The sequence below is a fragment of the Chlorocebus sabaeus genome, chromosome 5 (genome assembly GCF_047675955.1).
Source record: "Chlorocebus sabaeus isolate Y175 chromosome 5, mChlSab1.0.hap1, whole genome shotgun sequence".
NCBI lineage: Eukaryota > Metazoa > Chordata > Mammalia > Primates > Cercopithecidae > Chlorocebus > Chlorocebus sabaeus.
Genome location: NC_132908.1, coordinates 46,620,696 through 46,643,096, shown reverse-complemented (window position 1 = coordinate 46,643,096; position 22,401 = coordinate 46,620,696). Strand labels below are relative to the sequence as shown.

At 52.3% G+C, this 22,401-nt stretch overlaps 1 protein-coding gene across 3 annotated transcripts in view; it reads left to right on the top strand.

The window, feature by feature from the left end:
- ZNF423 (zinc finger protein 423) overlaps window positions 1-22,401 on the top strand; it is a 369,045-nt gene that overhangs the window by 58,591 nt on the left and 288,053 nt on the right. For all 3 annotated transcript variants that reach the window (XM_038008513.2, XM_073015355.1, XM_073015356.1), the window contains one exon: window positions 7,696-7,755. In XM_038008513.2, the coding sequence (XP_037864441.2) occupies window positions 7,696-7,755 (60 nt within the window). The remainder of the gene's footprint in view (window positions 1-7,695; window positions 7,756-22,401) is intronic.

Here is a 22,401-nt window from a genome sequence, read left to right as displayed (position 1 = left end):
AGCAAAGCATGGGGAGGTTTCCCAAGGCCTTGGGGAAAGCAGCTGAGAAAAGTCCGCAAATGAGAGCCATTGGTCTATGGGTGCTTAAAGCTATTTTGGGGGTGGAGGTGGTTCTAGATCTTCTGATGAAATCTATGGATCCTTTCCCCAGAAGAGTGCCCTTCTGTGCCTGTGTGCCTGTGTGAAGCCAGGCTGAGCAAGTAGCCGTAGTGTGGATTTTGGAGTTCAGAAGGGAACAGTCTGGTTCTTCCCTGGCCCTACTAGAGGCCTCTGCTGACCCTTGGACCAGCACTAGCCTCTGTTTGTCTCTCATTCACCTCCTGCCACTGTCTGCCTCAGAATCTGTCCCCCAAGCTTTCTTTCCTTTGACCTGAACCTTCTCTGCCAAAACACATCTTGCCTGACTTTGACAAACTCCTGAGCAGGGCCCCAGCCCTGTCTGGGCTCCACTGCTGTGTTCTGGGCCCTGTTTCCAGACCCCATGCCTGGCTTTCACCTTGCCTTTCTGTTTCCCTCCCCTGCTCCATCTCTTCTGCCTCTGTGAGGTGTTGGGGAGCCCTGTGGATGGAGGGCATTGCTCTCCAGGCCAGGAGCAAGTGACCTGGAGGAGGTGGTGCAAGCACGTGTCTGCCTAATGCCACTTGCTCTGTGCCACTGGCTATCCGAAATCCAGAGACCCAGCACACAAGGGATCTTGGTGGTGGTAAGGCCTGTGCTAGTGCATGGGGACGAGCTGTGGCCACTCCCAGAGCAGGAGAGTTGCAGCTCCTTACGCATCTGCTGTGGAGTTGGGGCGACAGCATTTGAGGGGACTCTATACTCCCATTCATCATTCAGCCTCCCACAACTTGTGACCCCAGAGCTGAGAGTCAACGTGGAGTCCTCATCTGCCTGAAGCCCTGGCAGAGCCCCAGGATCCTTCTTAACGCACGCCAGGAATCATGGTTAATAGTGAGAACTGGTCTTAGACCTGCTGCCACCAAGCAGGTGCCCTCTAAGGGCCCTCTGGCCTCTTTAGGCCCCTTGTCCATCGTTGAGGATCTTGATTCACAAAGGGTCTTGATTCACAAAGGGACGCAACGGATGTGTTCAGTTCTCTTAACGGATGTGTTCAGTGCTCCTTTGAAGGGCTTTCTGCAGCAGCCCTTGTCCAGAGGCTGCTGGATGTCACCCACCAGGCTCCACAGCTTGGGGGGATTATCCCAGGACAGCTGGGAGTCTTAAGATCGAACCCGTTCCTACCTTCCTGTGCAGCCCCCTCCATCCCTGCGGGGGCGGGGCCTCCAAGGCCCTGTCCAGTGAAGTGTTTTAGCAGGAGCTCCTCGTGGGGCTACCGTGGTGCCCTTGGGCCCTCCCAGGGCCACCTGATTGTTGAGGTCACACTCAGCCCTGGGAAGGATCCCATCTCTAATGAGCGATGATGATTCCCATTGCATCGGCAGGAAGCACTCCCTGCTCCATCCACCCTGTAACCGGATTCTGTGGCCAGAGTTTTCTGTTCAGTGCCTGCCTGACCCCAGGCAGGAATGGTTTGTGCTCAAGGCCAGGGCAGGTGTGAGCGCCATGAGGGAGCTGGATTGGCACGTGTGAACTCCTGCTCCCAGAGCTGGTGTGACTCTAGTGTGATGGGGTGGGGACAGTGGTGGCGTGGAGGGGACAGGTGTATCTGTGGCTGCCTTGCCCACTGCCTGGTTCTGAACAAAGCCCAGCCCTGCTGCAGGCCCTCCTGGATGTCACCACACATCCTGTGTGCTTATTGATTAAAAAATTTGGGCCGGGTGTGGTGACTCATGCCTGTAATCCCAGCACTTTGGGAGGCTCAGGCGAGTGGATCACTTGAGGTCAAGAGTTCAAGACCAGCCGGGCTAACACGGTGAAACCCTGTCTCTACTACAAATATAAAACTTAGCCAGGCATGGTGATAAGCGTCTATAATTCCAGCTACTCGGGGGGCTGAGGCAGGAAAATTGCTTGAACCCGGGAGGTGGAGGTTGCAGTGAGCTGAGATCACACTATTGCACCCCAGCCTGGGTAACAAGAGTGAGACTCCATTTCCAAAAAAAAAAAAAAAAAAAAAAAAAAAATTGTTGTTGTTGTTGTTGTTGTTGTTGTTGTTGAGGACCTGCTACTATGTTTGCCCTGAGCTAGGCACTGGGATACAACAATGAACAAGACAGGCATGGTTTATGCCCCAGTGAGGGAGGCAGATAAGAGCCCAGGAAACCAATAGGTGGAAGGAATAATAAGAGGTATTTGGGTTATGGAGGGGTTAAGCCGGGAGCTGCCCTGCAAGGTCAGGTCTGGGAGTCACGAGCAGGAGCTGGTAGACCACGGGGCAGGAGTGGGCAGCTGCAGCATGGCCATGTGATCTGGGGCCTCTGCAGAGCCTTTCTGCATCCCACACATGAGCGTGTGCATGCCTGCACATGTGCTTGAGCAGAGGGTCCTCGAAGTCCACTGCTTGGCCCCAGCACAGAGCTCGTGTGTGGGGCCATACGGCTGAAACAACTGGGGGAGTCCTTTGAGACAAAGAATGCAGAATGCCTGTGGCCATTCTCAAGGTGACCGACAGGAGAGGAAATGGGATGGAAGAGTTTGGAGTAGAAAGAGAAAGCGGGTCAGGCGCAGTGGCTCACACCTGTAACCCCAGCACTTTAGGAGGCCAAGGTGGGAGGGTTGCTTGAGGTCAGGAGTTCAAGACCAGCCTGAGCAACATGGCAAAACCCTGTCTCTACAAAAAAAAAAAAAAACCTGCAAAAATCCCCTGGGTGTGCTGGCATGTGCCTGTGGCCCCCACTGCTTGGGAGGCTGAGGCAGGAGGATCACCTTAGCCAGGAGGTTGTGCCTGCAATGAGCTGTGATCACACCCCTGCACTCCAGTCTAGACAACAGAGAAAGACCCTGTCTCAGAGAGCGAGAGAGCGAAAGCGAGAGTGAGAGCGAGTGAGAGAGAGAGGTCTTAAGTAGGTAACAGATCTTTCCTTTGCAAAGGTTACAAAACATGTAGGGCTACAGAACCCCACTGCTGGGCCCCCTTCCAGTGCGCAGGGGGGCTTGTGTTTGCAAAGGGCTCTGGAGCTCGGGCTTCATTCACGTCGTGGTGAATCAGGCTCTGCCATGTGCCCCCTCCCTGTGTATTCACATCCACCCTGCATGCCCTCCTTGTGCGCACACATTTGCCCTCATGCCTCCTCTCTGTGTCACACACTTGCCCTTATGCCTCCTCTCTGTGTCACACACTTGCCCTCATGCCTCCTCTCTGTGTCACACACTTGCCCTCATGCCTCCTCTCTGTGTGCACACACTTGCTTCATGTACTCTCCCTATGCCTGTATACTCTGTGCACCCTCCAGTGTGGACACACCCTGGCCACCCACCTACCTTACAAATGCCCATCATCCACAGGATTGGATGTCCCTGTGTTCCCCTTGAAGTGGGGTAGGGTAGGGGTGTGTGTCTCTTGGCTTCAGTGGAGCCAATTATTGTATGCATTACAAAACTAGACGTGGAGCTGGGGACGTCTGGAGAAGGTGCCGCGGGCCGGCTGAGTAGCCGCTTTAGTGTGTTTTCCATATCGGCCCCTGTGCGGATTGGGGTTTCTCTGAGCTGCGAGTCTTCAGTGTGCAGTGGGGCTCGGCCACAGAACTCCCTCTTAGGGATTTCGGGAGCTCACTGCTTGGGCCCCCAGAGAGTACCTGCTGCCAGTGTGGGCTCAGGCCACCCCTGTACCCAGCTCCAGCTGCAGACGGGCCCTCCTTCCTCTGTGCCTGCTGCCCCTGCTGGTGATGCCATTGCTGGAGACCCAGTCTGGACAGAAGAGTGCAGCTGTGGGGAGAAAAAACCTCACTCTCATTGCCGGGTAGCACAGCGGCTTATGGGGGTGGTGGGGGCTTGGATGTTGACTCTTTCTCATCAAGAATGTACACAAACCAGGCGTGGTGGCCCATGCTTGTAACCCCAGTGCTTTGGGAGGCTGAGATGGGGATCACTTGAGCCCAGGAGTTTGAGACCAGCCTGAGCAGCATAGCAAGACCCTGTCTCTATAAAAAATATAAAAACAAAAAATTTAGCCAGATGAAGTGGCACATGCTCAGCTACTCAGGAGGCTTGAGTGGGAGGATCACTTGAGCCCAGGAGGTCAAGACTGCAGTGAGCTATGATCGCACCACTGCACTCCAGCCTGTATGACAGAGCATGAGCCTATCTCATAAAACAATCTGCTAGCCCATATTCTGTTTTTGCTTTTCTGTTTTTTGAATCCTCTAGCCCATATTCACCTTTGAAGGTGTGCTTCTACCTTCAAAAAACAGAATATGGGCTAGAGGAGGGCATGTGAGTGGGGTGGTGCCTGCAGTTATAGGAAAATGCATTAACACCCAAGTGGTAGGTAAGGTGACCCACAGATCCCTCACCACACAGGGATGTGGTTCCAGGGACTGCACTTTGTCACGCGGCTGCTTGCAGTGAGGGAACGGGAAGCCTGTAGTGAGATCTGCCACTCTGGACCTCCCCAGCCAGTTGGCACTGGGCCACTTTCCTCCTCTTTCCACCCCTGCAGGCCTGTCTGGACTTCTGGGACCCAGCACAGAGCCTTGACCTCCCCCAGGGCTCCAAAAAGGTGGATGTTTCCCTGTTCTCTTTCCCATTATGGCCGAGGCCAGATCTTCCTAAGAGGATGACTTGACGTCTTTGGGACATCCTCAAGTTCAGTGACTTGGGAGGTCACACTTCTTAACTAAACCGCCTTGAGTGGGTGCAAGTGTGCAGACTATTTGCCCTGATACCTGGGTGCACAGAGGTCAGAGGAGAACTGGGGTCATGTATTAATGTCCTGATGCCTGCAGATAACTAAATCAATAAAAGAAGAAAAAAATAAAAAAGAAATTCGATATTCTTAGCTATCACCCCTACCCTCCTACCCCTCCCAGCCCCAGGCAACCACCAATCCACTTTCTTTCTTTTTTCTTTTTCTTTTTTTTTTTTTGAGACGGAGTCTCGCTCTGTCGCCCAGGCTGGAGTGCAGTGGCTGGATCTCAGCTCACTGCAAGCCCCGCCTCCCGGGCTCCCACCATTCTCCTGCCTCCGCCTCCCGAGTAGCTGGGACTACAGACGCCCGCCACGACGCCCGGCTAGGTTTTTGTATTTTTTAGTAGAGACGGGGTTTCACCATGTTAGCCAGGATGGTCTCGATCTCCTGACCTCGTGATCCGCCCGTCTCGGCCTCCCAAAGTGCTGGGATTATAGGCTTGAGCCACCGCGCCCAGCCTTTTTTTTTTTTTTTTTTTTGAGATGGAGTCTTGCTCTGTCGTGCCCAGTCTGAGAGCAGTGGTGCAATATCAGCTCACTGCAATCTCCATCTCCCAGGTTTATGTGATTCTCTTGCCTTAACCTCCTGAGTAGCTGAGACTACAGGCACGCACCACCATGCCTGGCTAAGCTTTGCATTTTTAGTAGAGATGGGGTTTCACCATGTAGGCCAACTGGCCTCGAACTCTTGACCTCAAGTGATCTGCCTGCCTTGGCCTCCTGAAGTGCTGCGATGACAGGCATAAACCACTGTGCTCGGCCCTGGACATGTCTTTTTAATGCATACAAAAGGGATTCTGCTGAACATATTTTTTTGTGCTTTTTCTTTCAAATTTAACATATCTGAGATCTTTATCAGCTCATATAGCTTTATGTCATTCTTAAGGTTTAGGAACCCATGGAGACCTTGTTGACGGTGTCTAACAAAATGGCAGCATGGTAACCTTGCATACTGGCAGCAGTCTCTTAATAGAAGCACCATATATTTATATGTGTGTGTGTAAGTAAAAGGTGAAATGTAAGGGAAACTGATTTTTTGGCACGGCATTGAACGCTGTTAATAACAGCTTAGGCATTAGCCACCCGTGTTTTGGAGGCTGTCTGGTTGGAATCATTTTAGTGAATAATATCAATTTTGTCTGACACAAGGTCTTGATTGCTATTTATAAAGCTGTACATTTGAGAACCCACTCCAGCTGTAACTAGCTAAGTAAAACAATAGCTTGGGTCCCAGCTCAAATTATCTGTGCATTTCATTGTGTTGATCCTGCCTGTCCACTCTCAGGGTGCGGGCTTGGAAAAGAGAGCACACTTCATTAGCATTCCTTGGCTAGTTGCTCGGGGATGTTCCCTCTTGCATGTGCTGTTTCTCAGGGTTCAGAGAAACCCATTCTGTGAGGCTCTGGAGGGGGAGGAAGACCATGGGTAGATGGTCAAGTGGGTAGCTTGAGCATTCTGTAGGCAGGACTGTTTGAGCCACGGCAGCGACCCCCGCTCGGTTGGTTGGGCCACTGTTCCAGCAGCGGACAGCCCTGACATTATTATGGGGGCAGTTACCCTGTGCCGGCACAGTGCCCAATGCTGCTCAGACGTTATCCCATTTAATCCTCCCAGCAGCCCTATGGCTTAGGTACCATTATTTTCTCCATTTTTGAAGTGGGAAAACAGAAACCCAGAGGTTAGATCATTTGCTCAGGTCACATACAGCTAGTAAGAGGCAGAACTGAGATTTGAAGCCAGGCTGCACCTCGTGCTAGAACTCAGGTTCTGACCACAAACCAGCCTGCTTGCTCCACTCGCAAGGTGGCGGCCTGCGTGTTGTACATGCCTTCCATGTGGTGGGTTGGGGTCACTGCCCTCCAGTCTGAGTTGCTAGGGTTCTGGATAGCATCTTTTGTACCCTGGTCAACCATGGTTTTCGAAGCAACCTTGGAGACAGACAACCCTGGGTTTGAACCCAAACTCTTCATGGCTCTCACTACCTGTAAGACCTCAGGCACCCCTCTGAGAGACTGCTGAGGAAGACTAAACCCAGTGATAGCTGCAAAGCCCTAGCACAGTGCCTGGCTCAGTGTGCACCCACGTGGTGCCAGCAAGAACATCGACAGTGTGGAGAGAACTGGGTGGTTCGTGGTGGCTTCAGCCTGCGCATATGCAGAGCTAGAAAGGCCATTAAATCTGAAAAATCCTGTGTATGCACATTTTTGGCTTAAACAAAGTCCCATTTACAAAGTCCATAACCCAGCTTTAATATTATTACATGCCCCAGACTGGGATTAATTCCAGGACAAGAGTGTTATTATGCTGTGTAGTGTTTCTCCCATATTCTCATAGTGCATGGCCTCCACCAGCCTGGGCTTATGTCCTGGGGTGTGGGATGGTGGGGACACCCTGTCTCTGCCCGGCTTGGTTCTGTGGGGTCCTGGGTGGAGTGGGGGGAGGCTGGTTGCCTTCTGATATTGTCAGCTCATAAGTTGCAGTGCTCAGATGTGCTGTCATTGGGAGAGTTGACCTCAGCGTGTCCTGAGGTCTGTCTGTGGGTCAGGTCTCAGCAGGGTCATGAGCACTCACCACTTTGCTGATCCCTGAAGCAACCTTATTGGTTTCTTGAGGTAGTGCTGAGATTGATTAGTGATGTCTGCCAGGGGCACAGGGCTGGGGAAACCATAACTGATCCAGCACTTAACTTGCGATTCCTGTTTTATTCCGATCATTTTACATCTCTGTGAAACCAATAAAGGCCTCTTTGTAGGCTTTGCCCCCTCTCCCCTGGTCATGGGTATTATAATAAGGACCCCCACAAATATTCCTTCTTCCTCACCCTGCACCTCACCTGATCTATTTGTACAGTCTTCAAACTCACAGGCCCATCTCTGTTCTCTCTTTCAGTTGAAGAGGGGGAGGCCTCAGACTTCTCGCTGGCCTGGGATTCCTCCGTGACAGCAGCAGGTAAATGCCTGGGGGCTGGTGGAAGAGTTGCAGGGGGTCCTGGGGCTGGTCCAGGAACTCAGAAAGCCACCCAACTGGTTATGGAAATGATATTCTTTGTGTCACATTCCTGCCTCCAGTCCAGACTACCCCATGCAACACGATTTTTATATCAGTTCCATATGGTCAATAAAATCTATTACATACGGAGACTAATATTCCCTTATTCTCCTGAGGGCCACGTTTCCTTCTTGTGGGCACAGTTCAGATGGGCGGTGATTTTCCCACTGCACAAGCCTTGAAGCTCCCTGCTATGGGCGTTGCTGCACATTCATTCCAATCTAATTGCATAAAAGCCACTTTAATAGGACTTTTAAACTCCAGTCTACATCAGAATTCCTCTTTCCCTCCCTGGAAGGGGCTGCTCTGCACTCTCAGGGCTGGCAGAGCTGAGCTCGTGCCTCCAGGGAGAGGTAACAGAGGGAGCTCAGACTCGTGAGGTGTCGGGGGTGACATGACACTCAGGACATGGGATTCCCGCATAAGCTCTTCCCTGTACCTCAGTTTCTTAGCTGTAAAAATAGGTGGATGAATAAAGTTTTTCTAACTGTGAAGTTTTGCAGCTTGGAGCCTTCCCATGAGTACTGAGATTAGAACTGGCTTTGGGGGGTTTTGGGGAGCTCCTGAGTTGGGGGCCAGGGTCCCCTGTTTGCTCCGCATGCAGCCAGGGCCTCTCTTGGTAGTGGTGCCCCCGGCTCCCTGACCGGCAGGCGCTGGGATCCCCTTGCTTGTCCTCCTCCCCTGCCTTGGGCCAGGCCTGCCCTGGGATCCTGACCAGCTTTTTCTGGATTCGTGGGGGAGCTGGAGCTGCTTCAGTCTTGCAGAATCTTAAGGCCTGAGGAAGTCTATGACAGAACATTCAGTCCAAGCTTCTCCGCTTTTCGTTGTGGAAACTGAAGCAGGAAGAGAGATTTGCTCTGGGTCAGTATTTCAAAAATGTGCTTAGGCATCGGGTATATAAACATTTAATGTTTTCATGGTTATGTGTCTAATGTGTGATATTATAGACATTTGTGACTTAACTATGATGCTAAATTCATTTAAGTGAAAAAACGGAGTTGACAAGAAAGTGTTAGTGGTACAGAATACGGGGATTCAGCGGGAAGTTTGAAGATGGTTCAGTGAAATTTGGGAAAGGAGACAAAGCCCTCGAACCCAAGCCTGTGGCCCCTGGTTCCATGTCCTTTCCAGCAGGAGCTAATGCTGCCTGCAGAGTCCACAGGGTCCTGGTTGACCCAGGCTTGTGCACTGTTGTGGCTGCAGGTGCCCTGGCCCTTGGTGACAGGGGCTTCCTCCATAGAGAGGGGACTTGTCTGAAGCCAACATGGTGAGTGGTGCTCAAATTCTGGGGAGGAGGGTCCGGGACTAGGACAGGCTTTGGGGTCAGCACTGGGCAGGTAGGAGGCTAGGGGAAGGGGCTGTGTAGCCTCCTGTGTGTCTCCTTCTGTGCGGGAAGCGCGTTCCCCATGGTAGGAGGAAACAGCAAGACCCTAAGGCGCCGTGTCTCAGAGATGTAGTCCTCCTGAGAGATGAGGGGTGCAGGGGCTCACGCTTGCTGCCTGCTCTGGAGAGGATCCCACTGTACCCCAAACCCCTGAACTAGGAAAGCACTCAGCCCCGTGTTGTCTACAGAAGGTCCTCCTTCCCAGCTGCTTTCCCAGTGGGGCCGGAGGTGATGCAGACAGATGAGAACATCAGTGGCTTGCAAGGAGGGTGCTGGCAGTGATTGCTATAGACAGAAAGCCCTGGGCAAGGGGGTGTCAAGCACCCTGGCTGCATCTGCAGGCAGTGAGGTGTCTCCCAGCTTGCAGAAGGCAAGGGCGATGTTGATGGTAGGGCCTTGGAGTCTGCAGTTCTGTAATTCCATAGTTGGGCGGCCAGTCTTAGGGCCTCTCTGGGCTGCCTGGGAGTAGTGGGAGCTGTGGGATTTGCCAGTTTCCAGGCAAGAGCTGAGCATGCCTCGTGCATGTAGGAGGATGCACACTCCTTGTGACTCCACAGCCACAGCTCGCCATGGTGCCAGTCAGTTTCGGATTCTCTGCTCAGCGATGGGGAGAGGCAGGGCAGAGCATCCCTGGCAGTGGATAATCCACAACGAGACAGCCAGGCCAGGAATTGTTTTGTTTTCTTTGGCTCATTTTTGCTGGTGTTTTTTTGTTTGTTTGTTTGTTTGTTTTGTTTTTTTAGTTTGTGCCATGCATGTGATAAATTTTCATTCCCAGTTCTTATTGGACTTGAGCTCTTAAAGTCAGCTTGTATTCCCTGAGCATGGGGTGTGTGAGATGGCTCCAAGCCTGGGTGGCAGGCAGAAGTCAGTGTGGGAGGTGGCCCTGGACGTGGGCAATGTCACATTTATTGAGCACTTACTTAGTGTGTGCCAGGCACTGAGTGAACACTCTACCTGCAACGTCTCGCTGAGCCATCGTGACAGCTCTGTGAGGTGGGTGCCGCTTCCAGCAGCAGCTCCATCATTTCTCTGTGGGCTTGGCTTAGGGACAGCCATCTGGTGGACAACAGGGCCAAAGGCCTGGTGAAAGCCGCTTTTGTCTAATACTTTTCATTAAACTGAGAAAATGTCACTTGGCCACATCAGAGAATGGCAGCAGGTGACAAAGAAGATTATGGGGGAGCAAAACCTCCCAGGCCACCCTTGACACCGCTACTGAGAAACCCCATCCTCATTTGACAGATGAGGGAAGGAGCTCAGAGCAGTACAGTAGTGAATCCACGGTCCCCAGCTGGCAGGCTGTGCATCAGGGACTCGAACCCAAGTCCAACGGAAGCCAGAGCCTGTGGTTTAACCTCTGCACCACTTGGCATCAGGAGGTGGAGAGCTGAGCAGGACCTGAAAGCGGGGCATTTTGGCGACTTCTGGAAGGTCCTTGGCAGGACAGGCATGGTGACTGCAGGGCATAGGTGGGTCCTGCTCACAGGCCCCCATTGGCCCTGGGCTGAGGGCATTTTACCAGGAGAAAGGGAGAGCTATAAGGCATAGAATAGCTTTTCTTCTGGGCAGGGGGGGCCCTGTTGGCCCAGAGCGCAAGCTTTTCATGTACCTTCCTCTCCTCTGCTTTGCCCAGCCCTGGGCATGTGATGGAGAACTGCAATAAAGAAGCAGAATGCGCAGTTTGCGTCTTCACTCACCTCTGGCCCGCCCTGGCCACCCTGCTAGTGGGGACCCTGTGGCCCTCAGCCCCCAGGAACAACCAGGCTTGCTCCTTCTGTGCCCTCGAGCAGGGGCCCTGACAGTGATGGAGAGCCCGGCCTTGCCTGGCAGGGGAAGGAGCGAAATGATGAGCTCATGGCAATATCCCGCAGTCCACAGGCCGGGGCGTGGGGAGCGGAGCGCGCGGGGGCGTGGGGAGCGGAGCGCGCAGGCCCACTCATGCTGCTTGCTGGCGAATGGGGCTGCTGATGGTGAGGCCCAGGGGAAGGAGCACTTCATTTGGAGTCAAGATGTGGGGTTGCCTTGGAGGTGTGGAGCTGGAGTTCTTAACCTATTTTGAGCCACAGGTGCCTTTGAGCATCCAGTGGAAGTGTGTGGAGTCTCTTTCGGACACACACAGGATTTCATGTGTGATTTCAGGGTTGTTCGTGGGCCATTCTTCTTCTCCAGGCAACCCCAACTTCTCCCGCCTTGCCAGGCCATAGGTGTGAACTTACAAATGTGAAAGTCCTTTGCAAATGGAAAAACCTTGCCAGGGTCACAAACTCAAAGGCCCACCTGAGGCGGGCTGATGGCCCAGGTGGGCTGATACGTGAGGGGCTGCGGTGGATGGTGACACAGACCCTGCAAAGAGGATGGCTGGCCCTCAGCTCCTGCCAGCTGGGCCATGAATTGCCAGAATTCTGGCTGGGTCCAGAGTTGCCAGATCTTCAGAGGTTTTAAAAGAAAAGCCAAAAAGCTGGATTTTCATAAGAAATCTTTAGATTCTTAAACCAACCCAGCTTATATCTTTTTAAAAACAGCTTTACTGAGATATAATTCACATATCATACAATTCACCCACTTAAAGTGAATTTTGGTATATTTAGAGATATATGTAACCATTACTTGAGTGAACTTAGAACATTTTCATGTCCTTAAAAGGAAACTCTTGACCAGGAGCGGTGGCTCACACCTGTAATCCCAGCACTTTGGGAGGCCGAGGCAGGAGGATTGCTTGAGCCCAGGAGTTTGAGACCAGCCTGGGTAATATAGTGAGACCCTGTCTCTACAAAGAATCAAAACAAAATAGCCCTGGGCATGGTGGCATGCACCTGGAATCCCAGCTACTTGGGAGACTGAGGCAAGAAGATCACTTGAGCCCAAGAGTTCGAGGTTACAGTGAGTTTTGATCATGACACTGCACTCCAGCCTGGGTGACAGAGTGATAGCCTGCCTCTAAAATAATTAACTAAATAAAAGAAAAAGAAAAAAATAATAATAAAAAAGAAACACTGTATCCTTAGCTACCACCCCTGCCAGTCCCAGGCAACCACTGATCCACTTACTTTTTTATTCTAATTTTTATTTTTTTGAGACAGAGTCTCACTCTGTCGCCCAGGCTGGAGTGCAGTGGCGCGATCTCAGCTAACTGCACCCTCCATCTCCTGAGTTCAAGCAATTCTCCTGCCTCAGCCTCCCCTCGTAGCAGGGACTACAGGTGTGTGCCACCGCACCTGGCAATGTACAAGTTTTTGTTTGAATGCTTGTTTTTAGTTCTTTTGGGTGTATTTGTAGGTGTGGAATTACTGGGTCTTAGGGTAACTTTATGTTTAACCTTTGGAGGAGCCACCAGACCTTCCCAGGCATTTTGCATTCCCACTGCCCATAGGGATTCCACTTTTTCCAGGTCCTTGTCAGAATTTATTATTTTCCTTTTTGCAAATTCTAACCTTCCTAGTAGGTGTGAAGGTATCTCATTCTGAACAACTCATGGATTTTTTTTTTTCTTTTCTTTTTTTTTTTTTGAGATGGAGTCTTGGTCTGTTGCCAGGCTGGAGTGCAGTGGCACCATCTTGGCTCACTGCAACCTCTACCTCCCAGGTTCAAATGATTCTCTTGCCTCAGCCTCCCCAGTAGCTGGGACTACAGACATGTTCCACCAAGCCCAGCTAATTTTTGTATTTTTAGTAGAGATGGGGTTTCACCATGTTGGCCAGAATGATCTTGATCTCCTGACCTTGTGATGTGCAAGCCTTGGCCTTCCAAAGGCTCCCAGTGCCTTTGACCTACCTCCTAGCAACGTCTCCAAATCCCCTGTATCCTGCCCGTCACAGCCTGGCACTAGCCCTAACCCTAACCCCCGTCTCTCCCGCCCATCCTGGCCTGGTACTAAACCTACCGCTATCCCTAACACCCCTCTTTCCCGCCCATCCCAGCCTACTACTGACCCTAACCCTACTCTAACGCTAACCCCCTTCTTTCCCACCCGCCCCAGTGTGGTACTAACCCTAACCCTAATGCTACTCCTAACCCCCCTCTTTCCCACCTATCCCAGCCTGCTACTAACCCTAACACTAACTTTAACGCTAATCCTAATCCCCCTCTTTGCTGCCTATCCCAACCTGGCACTAACCCTAACCCTAACCCTAACCACCCATCTGGTAATAACCCTACTGCCTAATAACCTCTACTGCCCATCCCAGCCTGGTAATAACTCTAACCCTACCCCTAACCCCTATCTCTCCCGCCCATCCCAGCCTGGTAGGGAGATGCATCTTGCCTTCAGCATTTCCTCCCTCTTCCCACAAGCCCTTTGGAATGAGGTCTCTAAGTGGCAGACACCAGAAACATCATACATGATCCTCAGGTCTATGATGTGGGCTTTCAGGGAACCCACACAACCATGTGGAAATTTACCTCCTCTTTCCCCGTCACTGAGTTTGATTTGGGAGCTGAAGCTGCGCATCTATTTATTTTTATGTTTATTTTTTTTATTGAGACAGGGCCTTTCTGTGTTGCCCAGGTTGGTCTCGAACTCCTAGGCTCAAACAATCCTCCTGTCTCAGCCTCCCAAGCAGCTGGGATTACAGGCATGCACCACCATGCTTAGCCTGAAGTGGGTAAGGGGATCATTTTTATGTAATTGTCTAGTCAGAGTCTCATTGGAATCTTCCACCTCACCAGGCTGGGTTTTGGGACTGGTTGGGCAGAGTCTGCTCCATGGCTTCTATCCAGCATGGCAGCTCTGAAACAGCAGCAGGGAGAGGCAGTAAGAGGAGGGTCTGTGGGTGGGCCAGAGATAGGACACAGTTCGTTGACACATACTTCTTGTGAACGCCTGGGCAGGTTAGGTAAGTCTGTTTCTGGCATGGTGACAGACACACTTGTTTGAGAGGAACACTCAGTATCATCAGTTGACTGTGATGGCCCCGCAGCCTGAGACCTTATTTGTGTTGCACTGTGATCAGACTTTTAGGCCTTCTTGCCGTGGGACAGGTGTTCTTGCCCCAGTTAATAGGAACCGTCACTCCCATTTACAAGGTGCTTGTAGGAGCCAGGTCTCCATTGCTTTTCACATGCATATGAGAAAACCGAGAAACAGAGATGCTAGTAACTTGCTTCTAGGTCACTCAGCCAAGAAGCAGCAGAGCAGAGATTTGAACCCAGGCAGCTCATGCATAAATTTAGTGCCTCAACTGTAGATGGCAGACCTGCCAGTGAGAATGTGGGTCCCATGCCTTGTTTTAGAGGAGAATCTCTGGAGTCAGCTCTGCGCCCAGGTCACTCCTGGGTCAGGTAGAAGAGTCTAACTGAAGCCAGCCCTCGGGATTTGCTGCCTGGAAGGAGAGGAGGTGCATGTTTTGAAGACCTTGCACACATCTCCCATGTTCAAAGTCAGGCCTGGAAAACACTGGGCCAGGCTCTCTGCAGGGACTCACACCACCTCCAGCCCCCGTCCCCAGCCCTCCTTCCACATCTTGGTGTTGGGCATGGGGGCAGTTTGCAGGGGAAGGTGGGGATAGGACTGCAGGCTCTGGGACCTCCTCAGATGGGAGGTAGAGCCGGCATTGGGGTAGCTGGTGTCCTGGGACCTCCTTGAGAAGAATGCCTTGAAGCCTCTCATTTTTCTTTTAGCCTGGTTCTGGGTAAAAGGTGGGGTGAGGAGAATGGTCGGGGTCCCTGCTCCTGACCAAGGTGACAACCTCATCCCCTGCAGTCCTTTGCCCCCAGGTTTTGGCTGGGAAAATGGACAGAAATGTCCAGAAGCCTGGGCCTTTCACCATGGGGGGGCGAGGCTACTCCGTGCAGTCCTGCCTGCACTTCTGAACCACGCGGAGCTGCCTCCCACCCTGCTTGTGTGTTGCTGGAGTGCATATTTATTATTTCAATGGCTTCACAGAAACTCCACCCACACCCCTGCACTTCTGCACTTGCGTTTGCATTTCTCCCAGTCCCCTTTCGAGCTCTGTTCGTCTATAAGCTTCTACATGAAGTCCACGCTGAACTCGCAGTGGATTTCCTTGTAGTTCCTGTTGGACCTCAGCTTCCTGTGGTCCTGGGACCCGTGTACCTCCCACCTTAGTGTCTGTACTGGAGCCCTCAAGTGGATGGGCGTGAATGTTCTTCTCCGCCTCTCCCCTGTTGGACGTTCGGACTGCTTTAGGTGATGGCTGTTGTAAATAACGCCATGATGAACATCTTTGTGTGGGTGGTCTTTTTTTTCTCCTTTGGAGATTTTCTTAGGGGCTCCCAGCACCTTCTAACTTTTTCTTTCAATCCCCAAATCAAGGCTGGAGAGACTGTTCCCCTTGTCTGTGTCCATTGTTCCCCACTGGGTCTCACTTTGAACACTTCCCCAAGTGACTGTCCTGCATTGGGTCGCCTGTGGGATGTCTCACCCACCCATGATACTTGCCTAGAGCCATGTGACTGTGGCCCGTGGTGCAAGCTGCCTGGACACCCTTTGGCTTCGGGCTGGTGTGCTGGTGGCGTCTGCCTTTTGTGCTTGAGCTCCCAACCTAATCATCTTTTTGATGAGGACCAAGAGACATTTTAAAGGAGCAGAAAAGTCTCACTAAATAGATGTAGAATTTCCCAGTATTTTAAAGACTTATGAAATGCATTTTTATATGGGGCCAGCTGGGGAGTTTCTCATTAGCTCGGCTGGGGAGCCTGTGGGGAGTTGAGCTAAGTGGAGCCAGGCAGGCTGGGTAGGAAGACGCGGTGGCCCCGAGCTCACCAGGGGAGCGTGGCAGGCATGCGCCAGCGAGTCAGCTCCACGGACCCCTGGCCAGGCAGCCTGGGCTGCGCCTTTGTTAGAGCTGCTCCCTCTACAGCACAGGGGGCCTCAGAAATCGTCAGGTGGTGACTGGAGCTGAGAGGTGGCCACTCTGTTACCATGGTGAGCAGTCCACGGGGTAGGGCATTCTGTGCCGTATGTGCACATGGATGCATGCACTTGTGTGTGTGCTTGTGTGTGAGCATGCCCAGGTAGCTGCAACCCTGACTCGGACCCCTGGCAGGGGGGCGCTCCAGTGCCCCTGTGCTCTGCCTGCTGGTTGGTGCTGCATCCTGGGCTCCCTGGTGCTACCTTAGACCAGTTCTCTCAGGAGGAGGTGGCATTTCCTGCCCACCCTTTTCCTCTGGCTCTGCACCAGCCTTGGGGCCCCCACTGGGCTCCGCTGTACTTGGCTTCCTTGTTGACATGCCTGCTGTGCATGTGTGTATGCAGAGCCCATGCATACATGTGCACATGTGTGCTCAGGACTCAAGTGTGCTGGTACCCAGGACATGTGGAAATGAACAGGTGTGCAGTGCGTCTTCTGACTCCTGTTTTCCTCCTGTACCTCTATCCTGGCTGATGACTTCACTTCCATGGAGCTAAGCTTGTCTTGCTGATTTCTACCGTCTTGAGATGGACTTGGGGCTTCCCTGATGGCAGGGATGCTGTCGTTTGTCTCGTGTCCCTGGCCTGGCATTGGGACTTTGCAGCACAGTTGCTCAGTTGATTTGGGACCATCTGCCCCAGCAAGCCCATGGCCCTGCCTCTCCTCTCCTGGTGCTGTTGGGCTTTTTGGGGGACATCAGTAATGAGGATTGTAAAGACAAGGAGGAGCCAGTCCTACTTCCTCCAAAGCTGGGTGCTCCCTGAGGATGGAAAGGCCTCTCTTTGGTGTCGGCCCTTTCCCAAGTCCCCAAGGATCCTGCTGTCCTGCTGGTGGACACTGGAAATCAATAGTTCTTTGGCAACTTGAAGCCTGCCCATAAATAGTCAGTTGTGTCTGTGGGTTGGGGTGTGTGGGGTGGGGTGATGATGGCATCACTCCTCATGCATTTGGGGGAGTCGGTGCCCATCCTACTCCCTCCAGTGTTGCCCAGCCTTGTGCGTGTGTCCCGGGGTGGTTTGCACCAGCGCTGCTCAAACTTGAACATGTGTACAAATGGTCAAGATGCAGATTCTGACTCAGCAGGTCTGTGTAGGGCCGGAGATTCTGCATTTCTAACAGGCTCCGGGGTGATGTTGATGCTGTTGGTTCACAGACTGTGTGTGACCCCTTGGCATTTTTTGAAGCTCAGCCTAAATGACACCTCCTCCAGGAAGTTTCCCATGATAGCCCTGCCATAATTCTGTGCCCCCTGAGCCTAAGAGCTTCTGATCCTGGCCCTCAGTGCTCCCACTGCCTTCTGCTTGGTTCTAGCGTTCCTTCTCTTCTTATACCCAGCTCCCTGATGCTCTGCTCACTCCTAGGGGGCAGTGACCAAGTCTGATTCTCTGCGTCCCCACAGCTCAGCCCTGGCTTGGCAGTTGGCAGGTGCCTGGCAAATGTCTGCCAAGATGCAGAACCTCACCTCCACTTCTTTGTCTGTATTTGTCTTGGGAAGTGCAGGGCCTGAGTTTTGTTCACTTTGTTAAGAGCAAAATCTGGGTTTGAGGTCTAGATGCTTATTAGCCGTTCAATATGGAGTAAGTTACTAAACCTCCCTGTCCTTTCATTTCCTCATCGGAAATGGGGATAATAATAGTCCTACTTCCTAAGGCCATTGTGAGGATGGCACAGGGAATCCGCATGGAGTGCTTAACCCCTAGGGTGCCATCTGGCACCCTGCACCTTTACTTTTGCTATTGACACCATGTGGAGGGAAGTGCCCATAGGAGCTTAGCTCTGAGCTTGGGTCTGTATGGGTGACAGAGAAGGCTCCAACGGGCCCCTCCTTCTCATCACATCGTCACAACTCCCTGCCTTTCTCCCCACATCTTGACTGGCAATCTCTAGGCATGGCCACAGTGCCTGGGGCAATCTGCTTCACGTTCCTGCAAGTTTGGGGTGGAACCAAATCTGTAGGGAACCATTCTTGTTCACCCTGGTTGGTGAGGCATGGCTTGTTTCCCAAGTGGGGCAGGGCAGGCCAGGTGGGGTGGGGGTTGGTGGGAGGTGGGCAGGGTCTGCTCTGAAAGGTAGAGGCCTGAGGCTGTCCTGAGACCAGATTCCTTCCCTGGGTGGGGCTGGACACATGGACTGTGCGGCCATGGGCCAGTGCCCGGTAGGAAATGGCCAGGGTCAGCCTGACCGCACCACCTGGCACGTGTTGGCTTCCTGGGTGGACACTCTGAAGGGCCCAGCTCCTGGGTTGGATACGGTCAGTGGTGCCCTGCTATAGACTGCAGGCAGCCCACAGGAGTTAGGCTGCTGTCATGTCAGCTGACATTCCCTTAAAATCCTTGAGTGTGCAGGGAGATGCACACACACACACACACTCACACACACATGAGATTAGGCTGAACCTGGCTATCTGATGCCTCTCTGGTTCAAAAAATTATTATCTTACCTCCACTAATAAGTTTTTCTCTTTTGTCATGGTTGATTGCTTTAACTGATGGCTGCTGGCCATATGTGGTAGTAGTTAGCACATCAGACTCATGCTTAGTCTGGCAAATATGATAAATTTTACTTATGCTATTCTACTTATCAAGGCTAAATGTCCTGCAAACCTGGCAAGCTTGTGGAGGCAGGGACAGTGCCTATTTGCTTACTGTCGTATCCTCAGCAATTGGCACTGTCTTAACAATAACAATTAAAAAGTAATAACCGGCCGGGCACGGTGGCTCAAGCCTGTAATCCCAGCACTTTGGGAGGCCGAGACGGGCGGATCACAAGGTCAGGAGATCGAGACCATCCTGGCGAACACGGTGAAACCCCGTCTCTACTAAAAAGTACAAAAAAACTAGCTGGGCGAGGTGGCGGGCGCCTGTAGTCCCAGCTACTCGGGAGGCTGAGGCAGGAGAATGGCGTAAACCTGGGAGGCGGAGCTTGCAGTGAGCTGAGATCCGGCCACTGCACTCCAGCCTGGGCAACAGAGCGAGACTCCGTCTCAAAAAAAAAAAGTTATAACCATCTAGTGAGCATCCACTCAGTGCCAGACAGCGGGCTGTGACATGCATTATCTCATTTAAGCCTTGTTAACCACAGTATTAGCATTCCCATCTCACAGATGAGCAACTGAGGCCAAAGAGGTAAAGAGATTGATCCAGTCTGCACAGCTAGTTGGGGTTTTGTCTGAGTCTAGGGCACGCTTTCTGTAGTTGCTAATTCATAGTGCCTGGGACTCAGTGGAGACTTACTGCATCTTTGTGGAATGAGCGGCACTAGAATGTGCTGTGAGCCCTAATGTCATTGCAGCAACACACCACTAGTAAGAAGCCACCAGGATCAGTGTGGGAATGAGTGATTGCTGATGGGCACAAGCCTGTGAGTGCTCTTTGGTGGTGACGTGTAAATTCACAAGTCATTGTGTGTGCATGCATGTGCACACGCAACATACACATATTACATGCACACAAACACAAGGACGCATGCACACATTCATACATATATATGCTCATACTCCCACTCAGTGCAAACGTACTCCACACAATGCACATGGACACTCACACACACGTAGGTACACATTTACACACAATGCACATGTACCCCCATACACATGTAAACACACACACATATGCGCACATTGGCGTCTGCACACTCACACAATACACACATTCACATATATGGGCCTTCACATACGTGTTCCTCCGTACTACACACATATGCATGCACAGCCAAGTGCATGCATATGCTTAATGTACACCCACACGGACGCCTGCAGACAGAGGTGTGCACACACATGCACAACACAGATGTATGCCTATACATGCATGCAGGAGTGTGTTCACACTGCCAACATACACATAGTGCGCATGTGCACACACTTACAAATCCATGCACATACAGAGGCACACACACATATGCAGCATTCACTCATCCACATCCGGGCCTGCAAATGAGCAGAAAAAGCCCGTTTCTAGGCTGTCTCCCTTGAAGGATCAGGAACAGTGCCCAGGCGGGGTGTTCAAGATGTCCACATCGTCTCCTTGCTCTCTGTTTTCTTTCTTCCGTTTCTTTGTCATACCTTCAGGGTCCTAGACGTTCTTTCCATCCAAAGATGTGCACCCCTGCTCTTGGACCCAGTGCTGGGCTGACCTGGGTGTGGACCTAGACCCCAGTCTTGGTCCATCTGTCTGTTCGCCTGCCTGGCCTGCTGTGGCCTGCATGTACCGCCCCCCAACCCCCAACTTGCGTGTGACTTCATTTTCCACTCTGCACCTGCCTCTTTAAGAGACCAGGGGCCTGGCGGGCCTGTCCCCAGGGTTGGGGCTGGGGGAGGCTGGACAGCTGCAGGTTTGGGAGAAGCTTTGTGAGCTCCCAGTGGCCTCTTGGAGCCTGGGTAACGCTGGGGAAACTGAAACAAAGGCCGACAATGGCCTCCTTCCCTCCCCGGGTGGCCTCAGAGCAGGGCCTGCCTGGGCGGCCTCTGGGGGCCCCTGTTATTTCCTGTGCTGGCTGTGGGGCTTCTGGCCAGCTTGGAACGGGACAGGAAGCTGGGCAGGGCATCGCCTCCCCACCCGCTGGGCTGGCCCTCGCAGGCCAGAGTAGCTGCTCCTGGGAGTGGGGGTCGGCTTGGTGTTCCTGCTCCGTGACCGCCGCTCCAGCCCCGCTTGGCCTGGTCTGCCCTACTCAGGTCTGGCCAGGCCTCCCTGGAGGGAAACAGCCTTCCGTCTCCACTGCCCTCTCCTTGCTGCCGACTCCATGTGCTCCCACCATCTTCGCTGAGTCCATCCATGCTGTCACCTGAGCTCCTGCATCTCCTCTCCCTAAATGGCCCAAGCCGCTGTGGTCAGAGCCCTTGCCCCACAGAGCCGAGGACAGGGCCAGGCAGGGAGCATTTCATGGCTTATTAATTAATTCATTTGGGATTATGCTAGAGGTAAGCATAGGTTTGGTACCAGGGTTAGGGTTACACTGAAGTTTAAGGTTAGCCTTAGGTTTACCAAAACCTGCAGACCAAAAAAACATATGAGTTAAGGGCATGGGTTTTCAGGCAGGCAGGTCTTTATTTCAATCCTGATTCACCACCAGCTATTCATCACAGAATTGTCAGGCGTCTGTGTCGTTCTAGGCCACAAGAGCACAGTTGGGTCCCTGACTTCCAGGACTCACATTCTAGAGTGAGGAGGCAGCAGTGGGCAGGTGAACACACACTGCGCAAATTAAGAGTGTATTCACTGCGAGAATGGGCTTGACTCAGTGATTGCACCTTCCCAGAGCTCAGCTTCCTGATCTGTAGAATGGGCATAACAAAGCCGCTACCTTGTGTCACCATTATAAGGACAGGTGAGAGGGTAGATGGTATGTGTCCAGCATGGTGCCTGGCACACAGCATGTCCCCAGTAAGCGCTAACTGTGATGATTATTAATGAAAGGCAGTGGAGGTGGCCTGTGGGTCACTGGGGTGCTCAAATAATAGATGAAGAGACTAATTATGTCAAAACCTAAGGGAAGGGTCAGGATGCCTTTGAGCCTCCTGGCAGCCAAGGCCCAAAGAGAAATAGAATCAAAGCTGCTTCCATCTGATGTAAGAGCTTGGGACAGACCAGTGTTTTCCCCTGGCCTGGACGCTGCCTTCACTAGGCTGCGTCTGGGGGCTGGCGGGGCAGCTGCTCAGGTAACTTTCCTAAGTGCCTGGTTAAGTGCAATTAAATGGGTTTCTTTAAGGCAGGATCTCCAAGGGCCTTCAACATGCCTGTGGATGCTTTGAGTTATAGGGAGGGGTTCTTAAAACTCTTGGACTCAGAATCTGTCCTTCATCCCTTTTTTTGAGGACCACCTATCCCTAAGCCCAGAATCTTGGAACACAGTTTGGGAAGCTCTGTTTATGTGCTTCTCCTTTGAACTGAACACCATGGGAGGCACCTCACTCACAGTGTCCCCTCCTCCCCTTGCCCAGACTGTCATTTGGCTGTGGTTTATTCCAACAGGCCTGGGGGTCTTCATCTGGCAGATCCTACCTGTTGCTTACTTCTTACTGGATGATTGCATTTACTCATCTTATCTGAGTCCAATCCAGCCTCCAGCAGGGGTGCAGTTATGGAAACTGAGGCTCAGAGTGCTTAGAGGGCTCAGGGCTGTGGCTCCTAATTCAGGGTCTTTCCACTGCCCCATGTTCCATAGACACACACACCCAGATGCACACGCATGCTCACACACATGCACACACCTGAATGTATGCACGATCACCCACTTTTTGCTCTGCGTATGTAGGGATGTTGTTCTGTGTCTGAGATCTAAAGTCTGGCTGGAGCC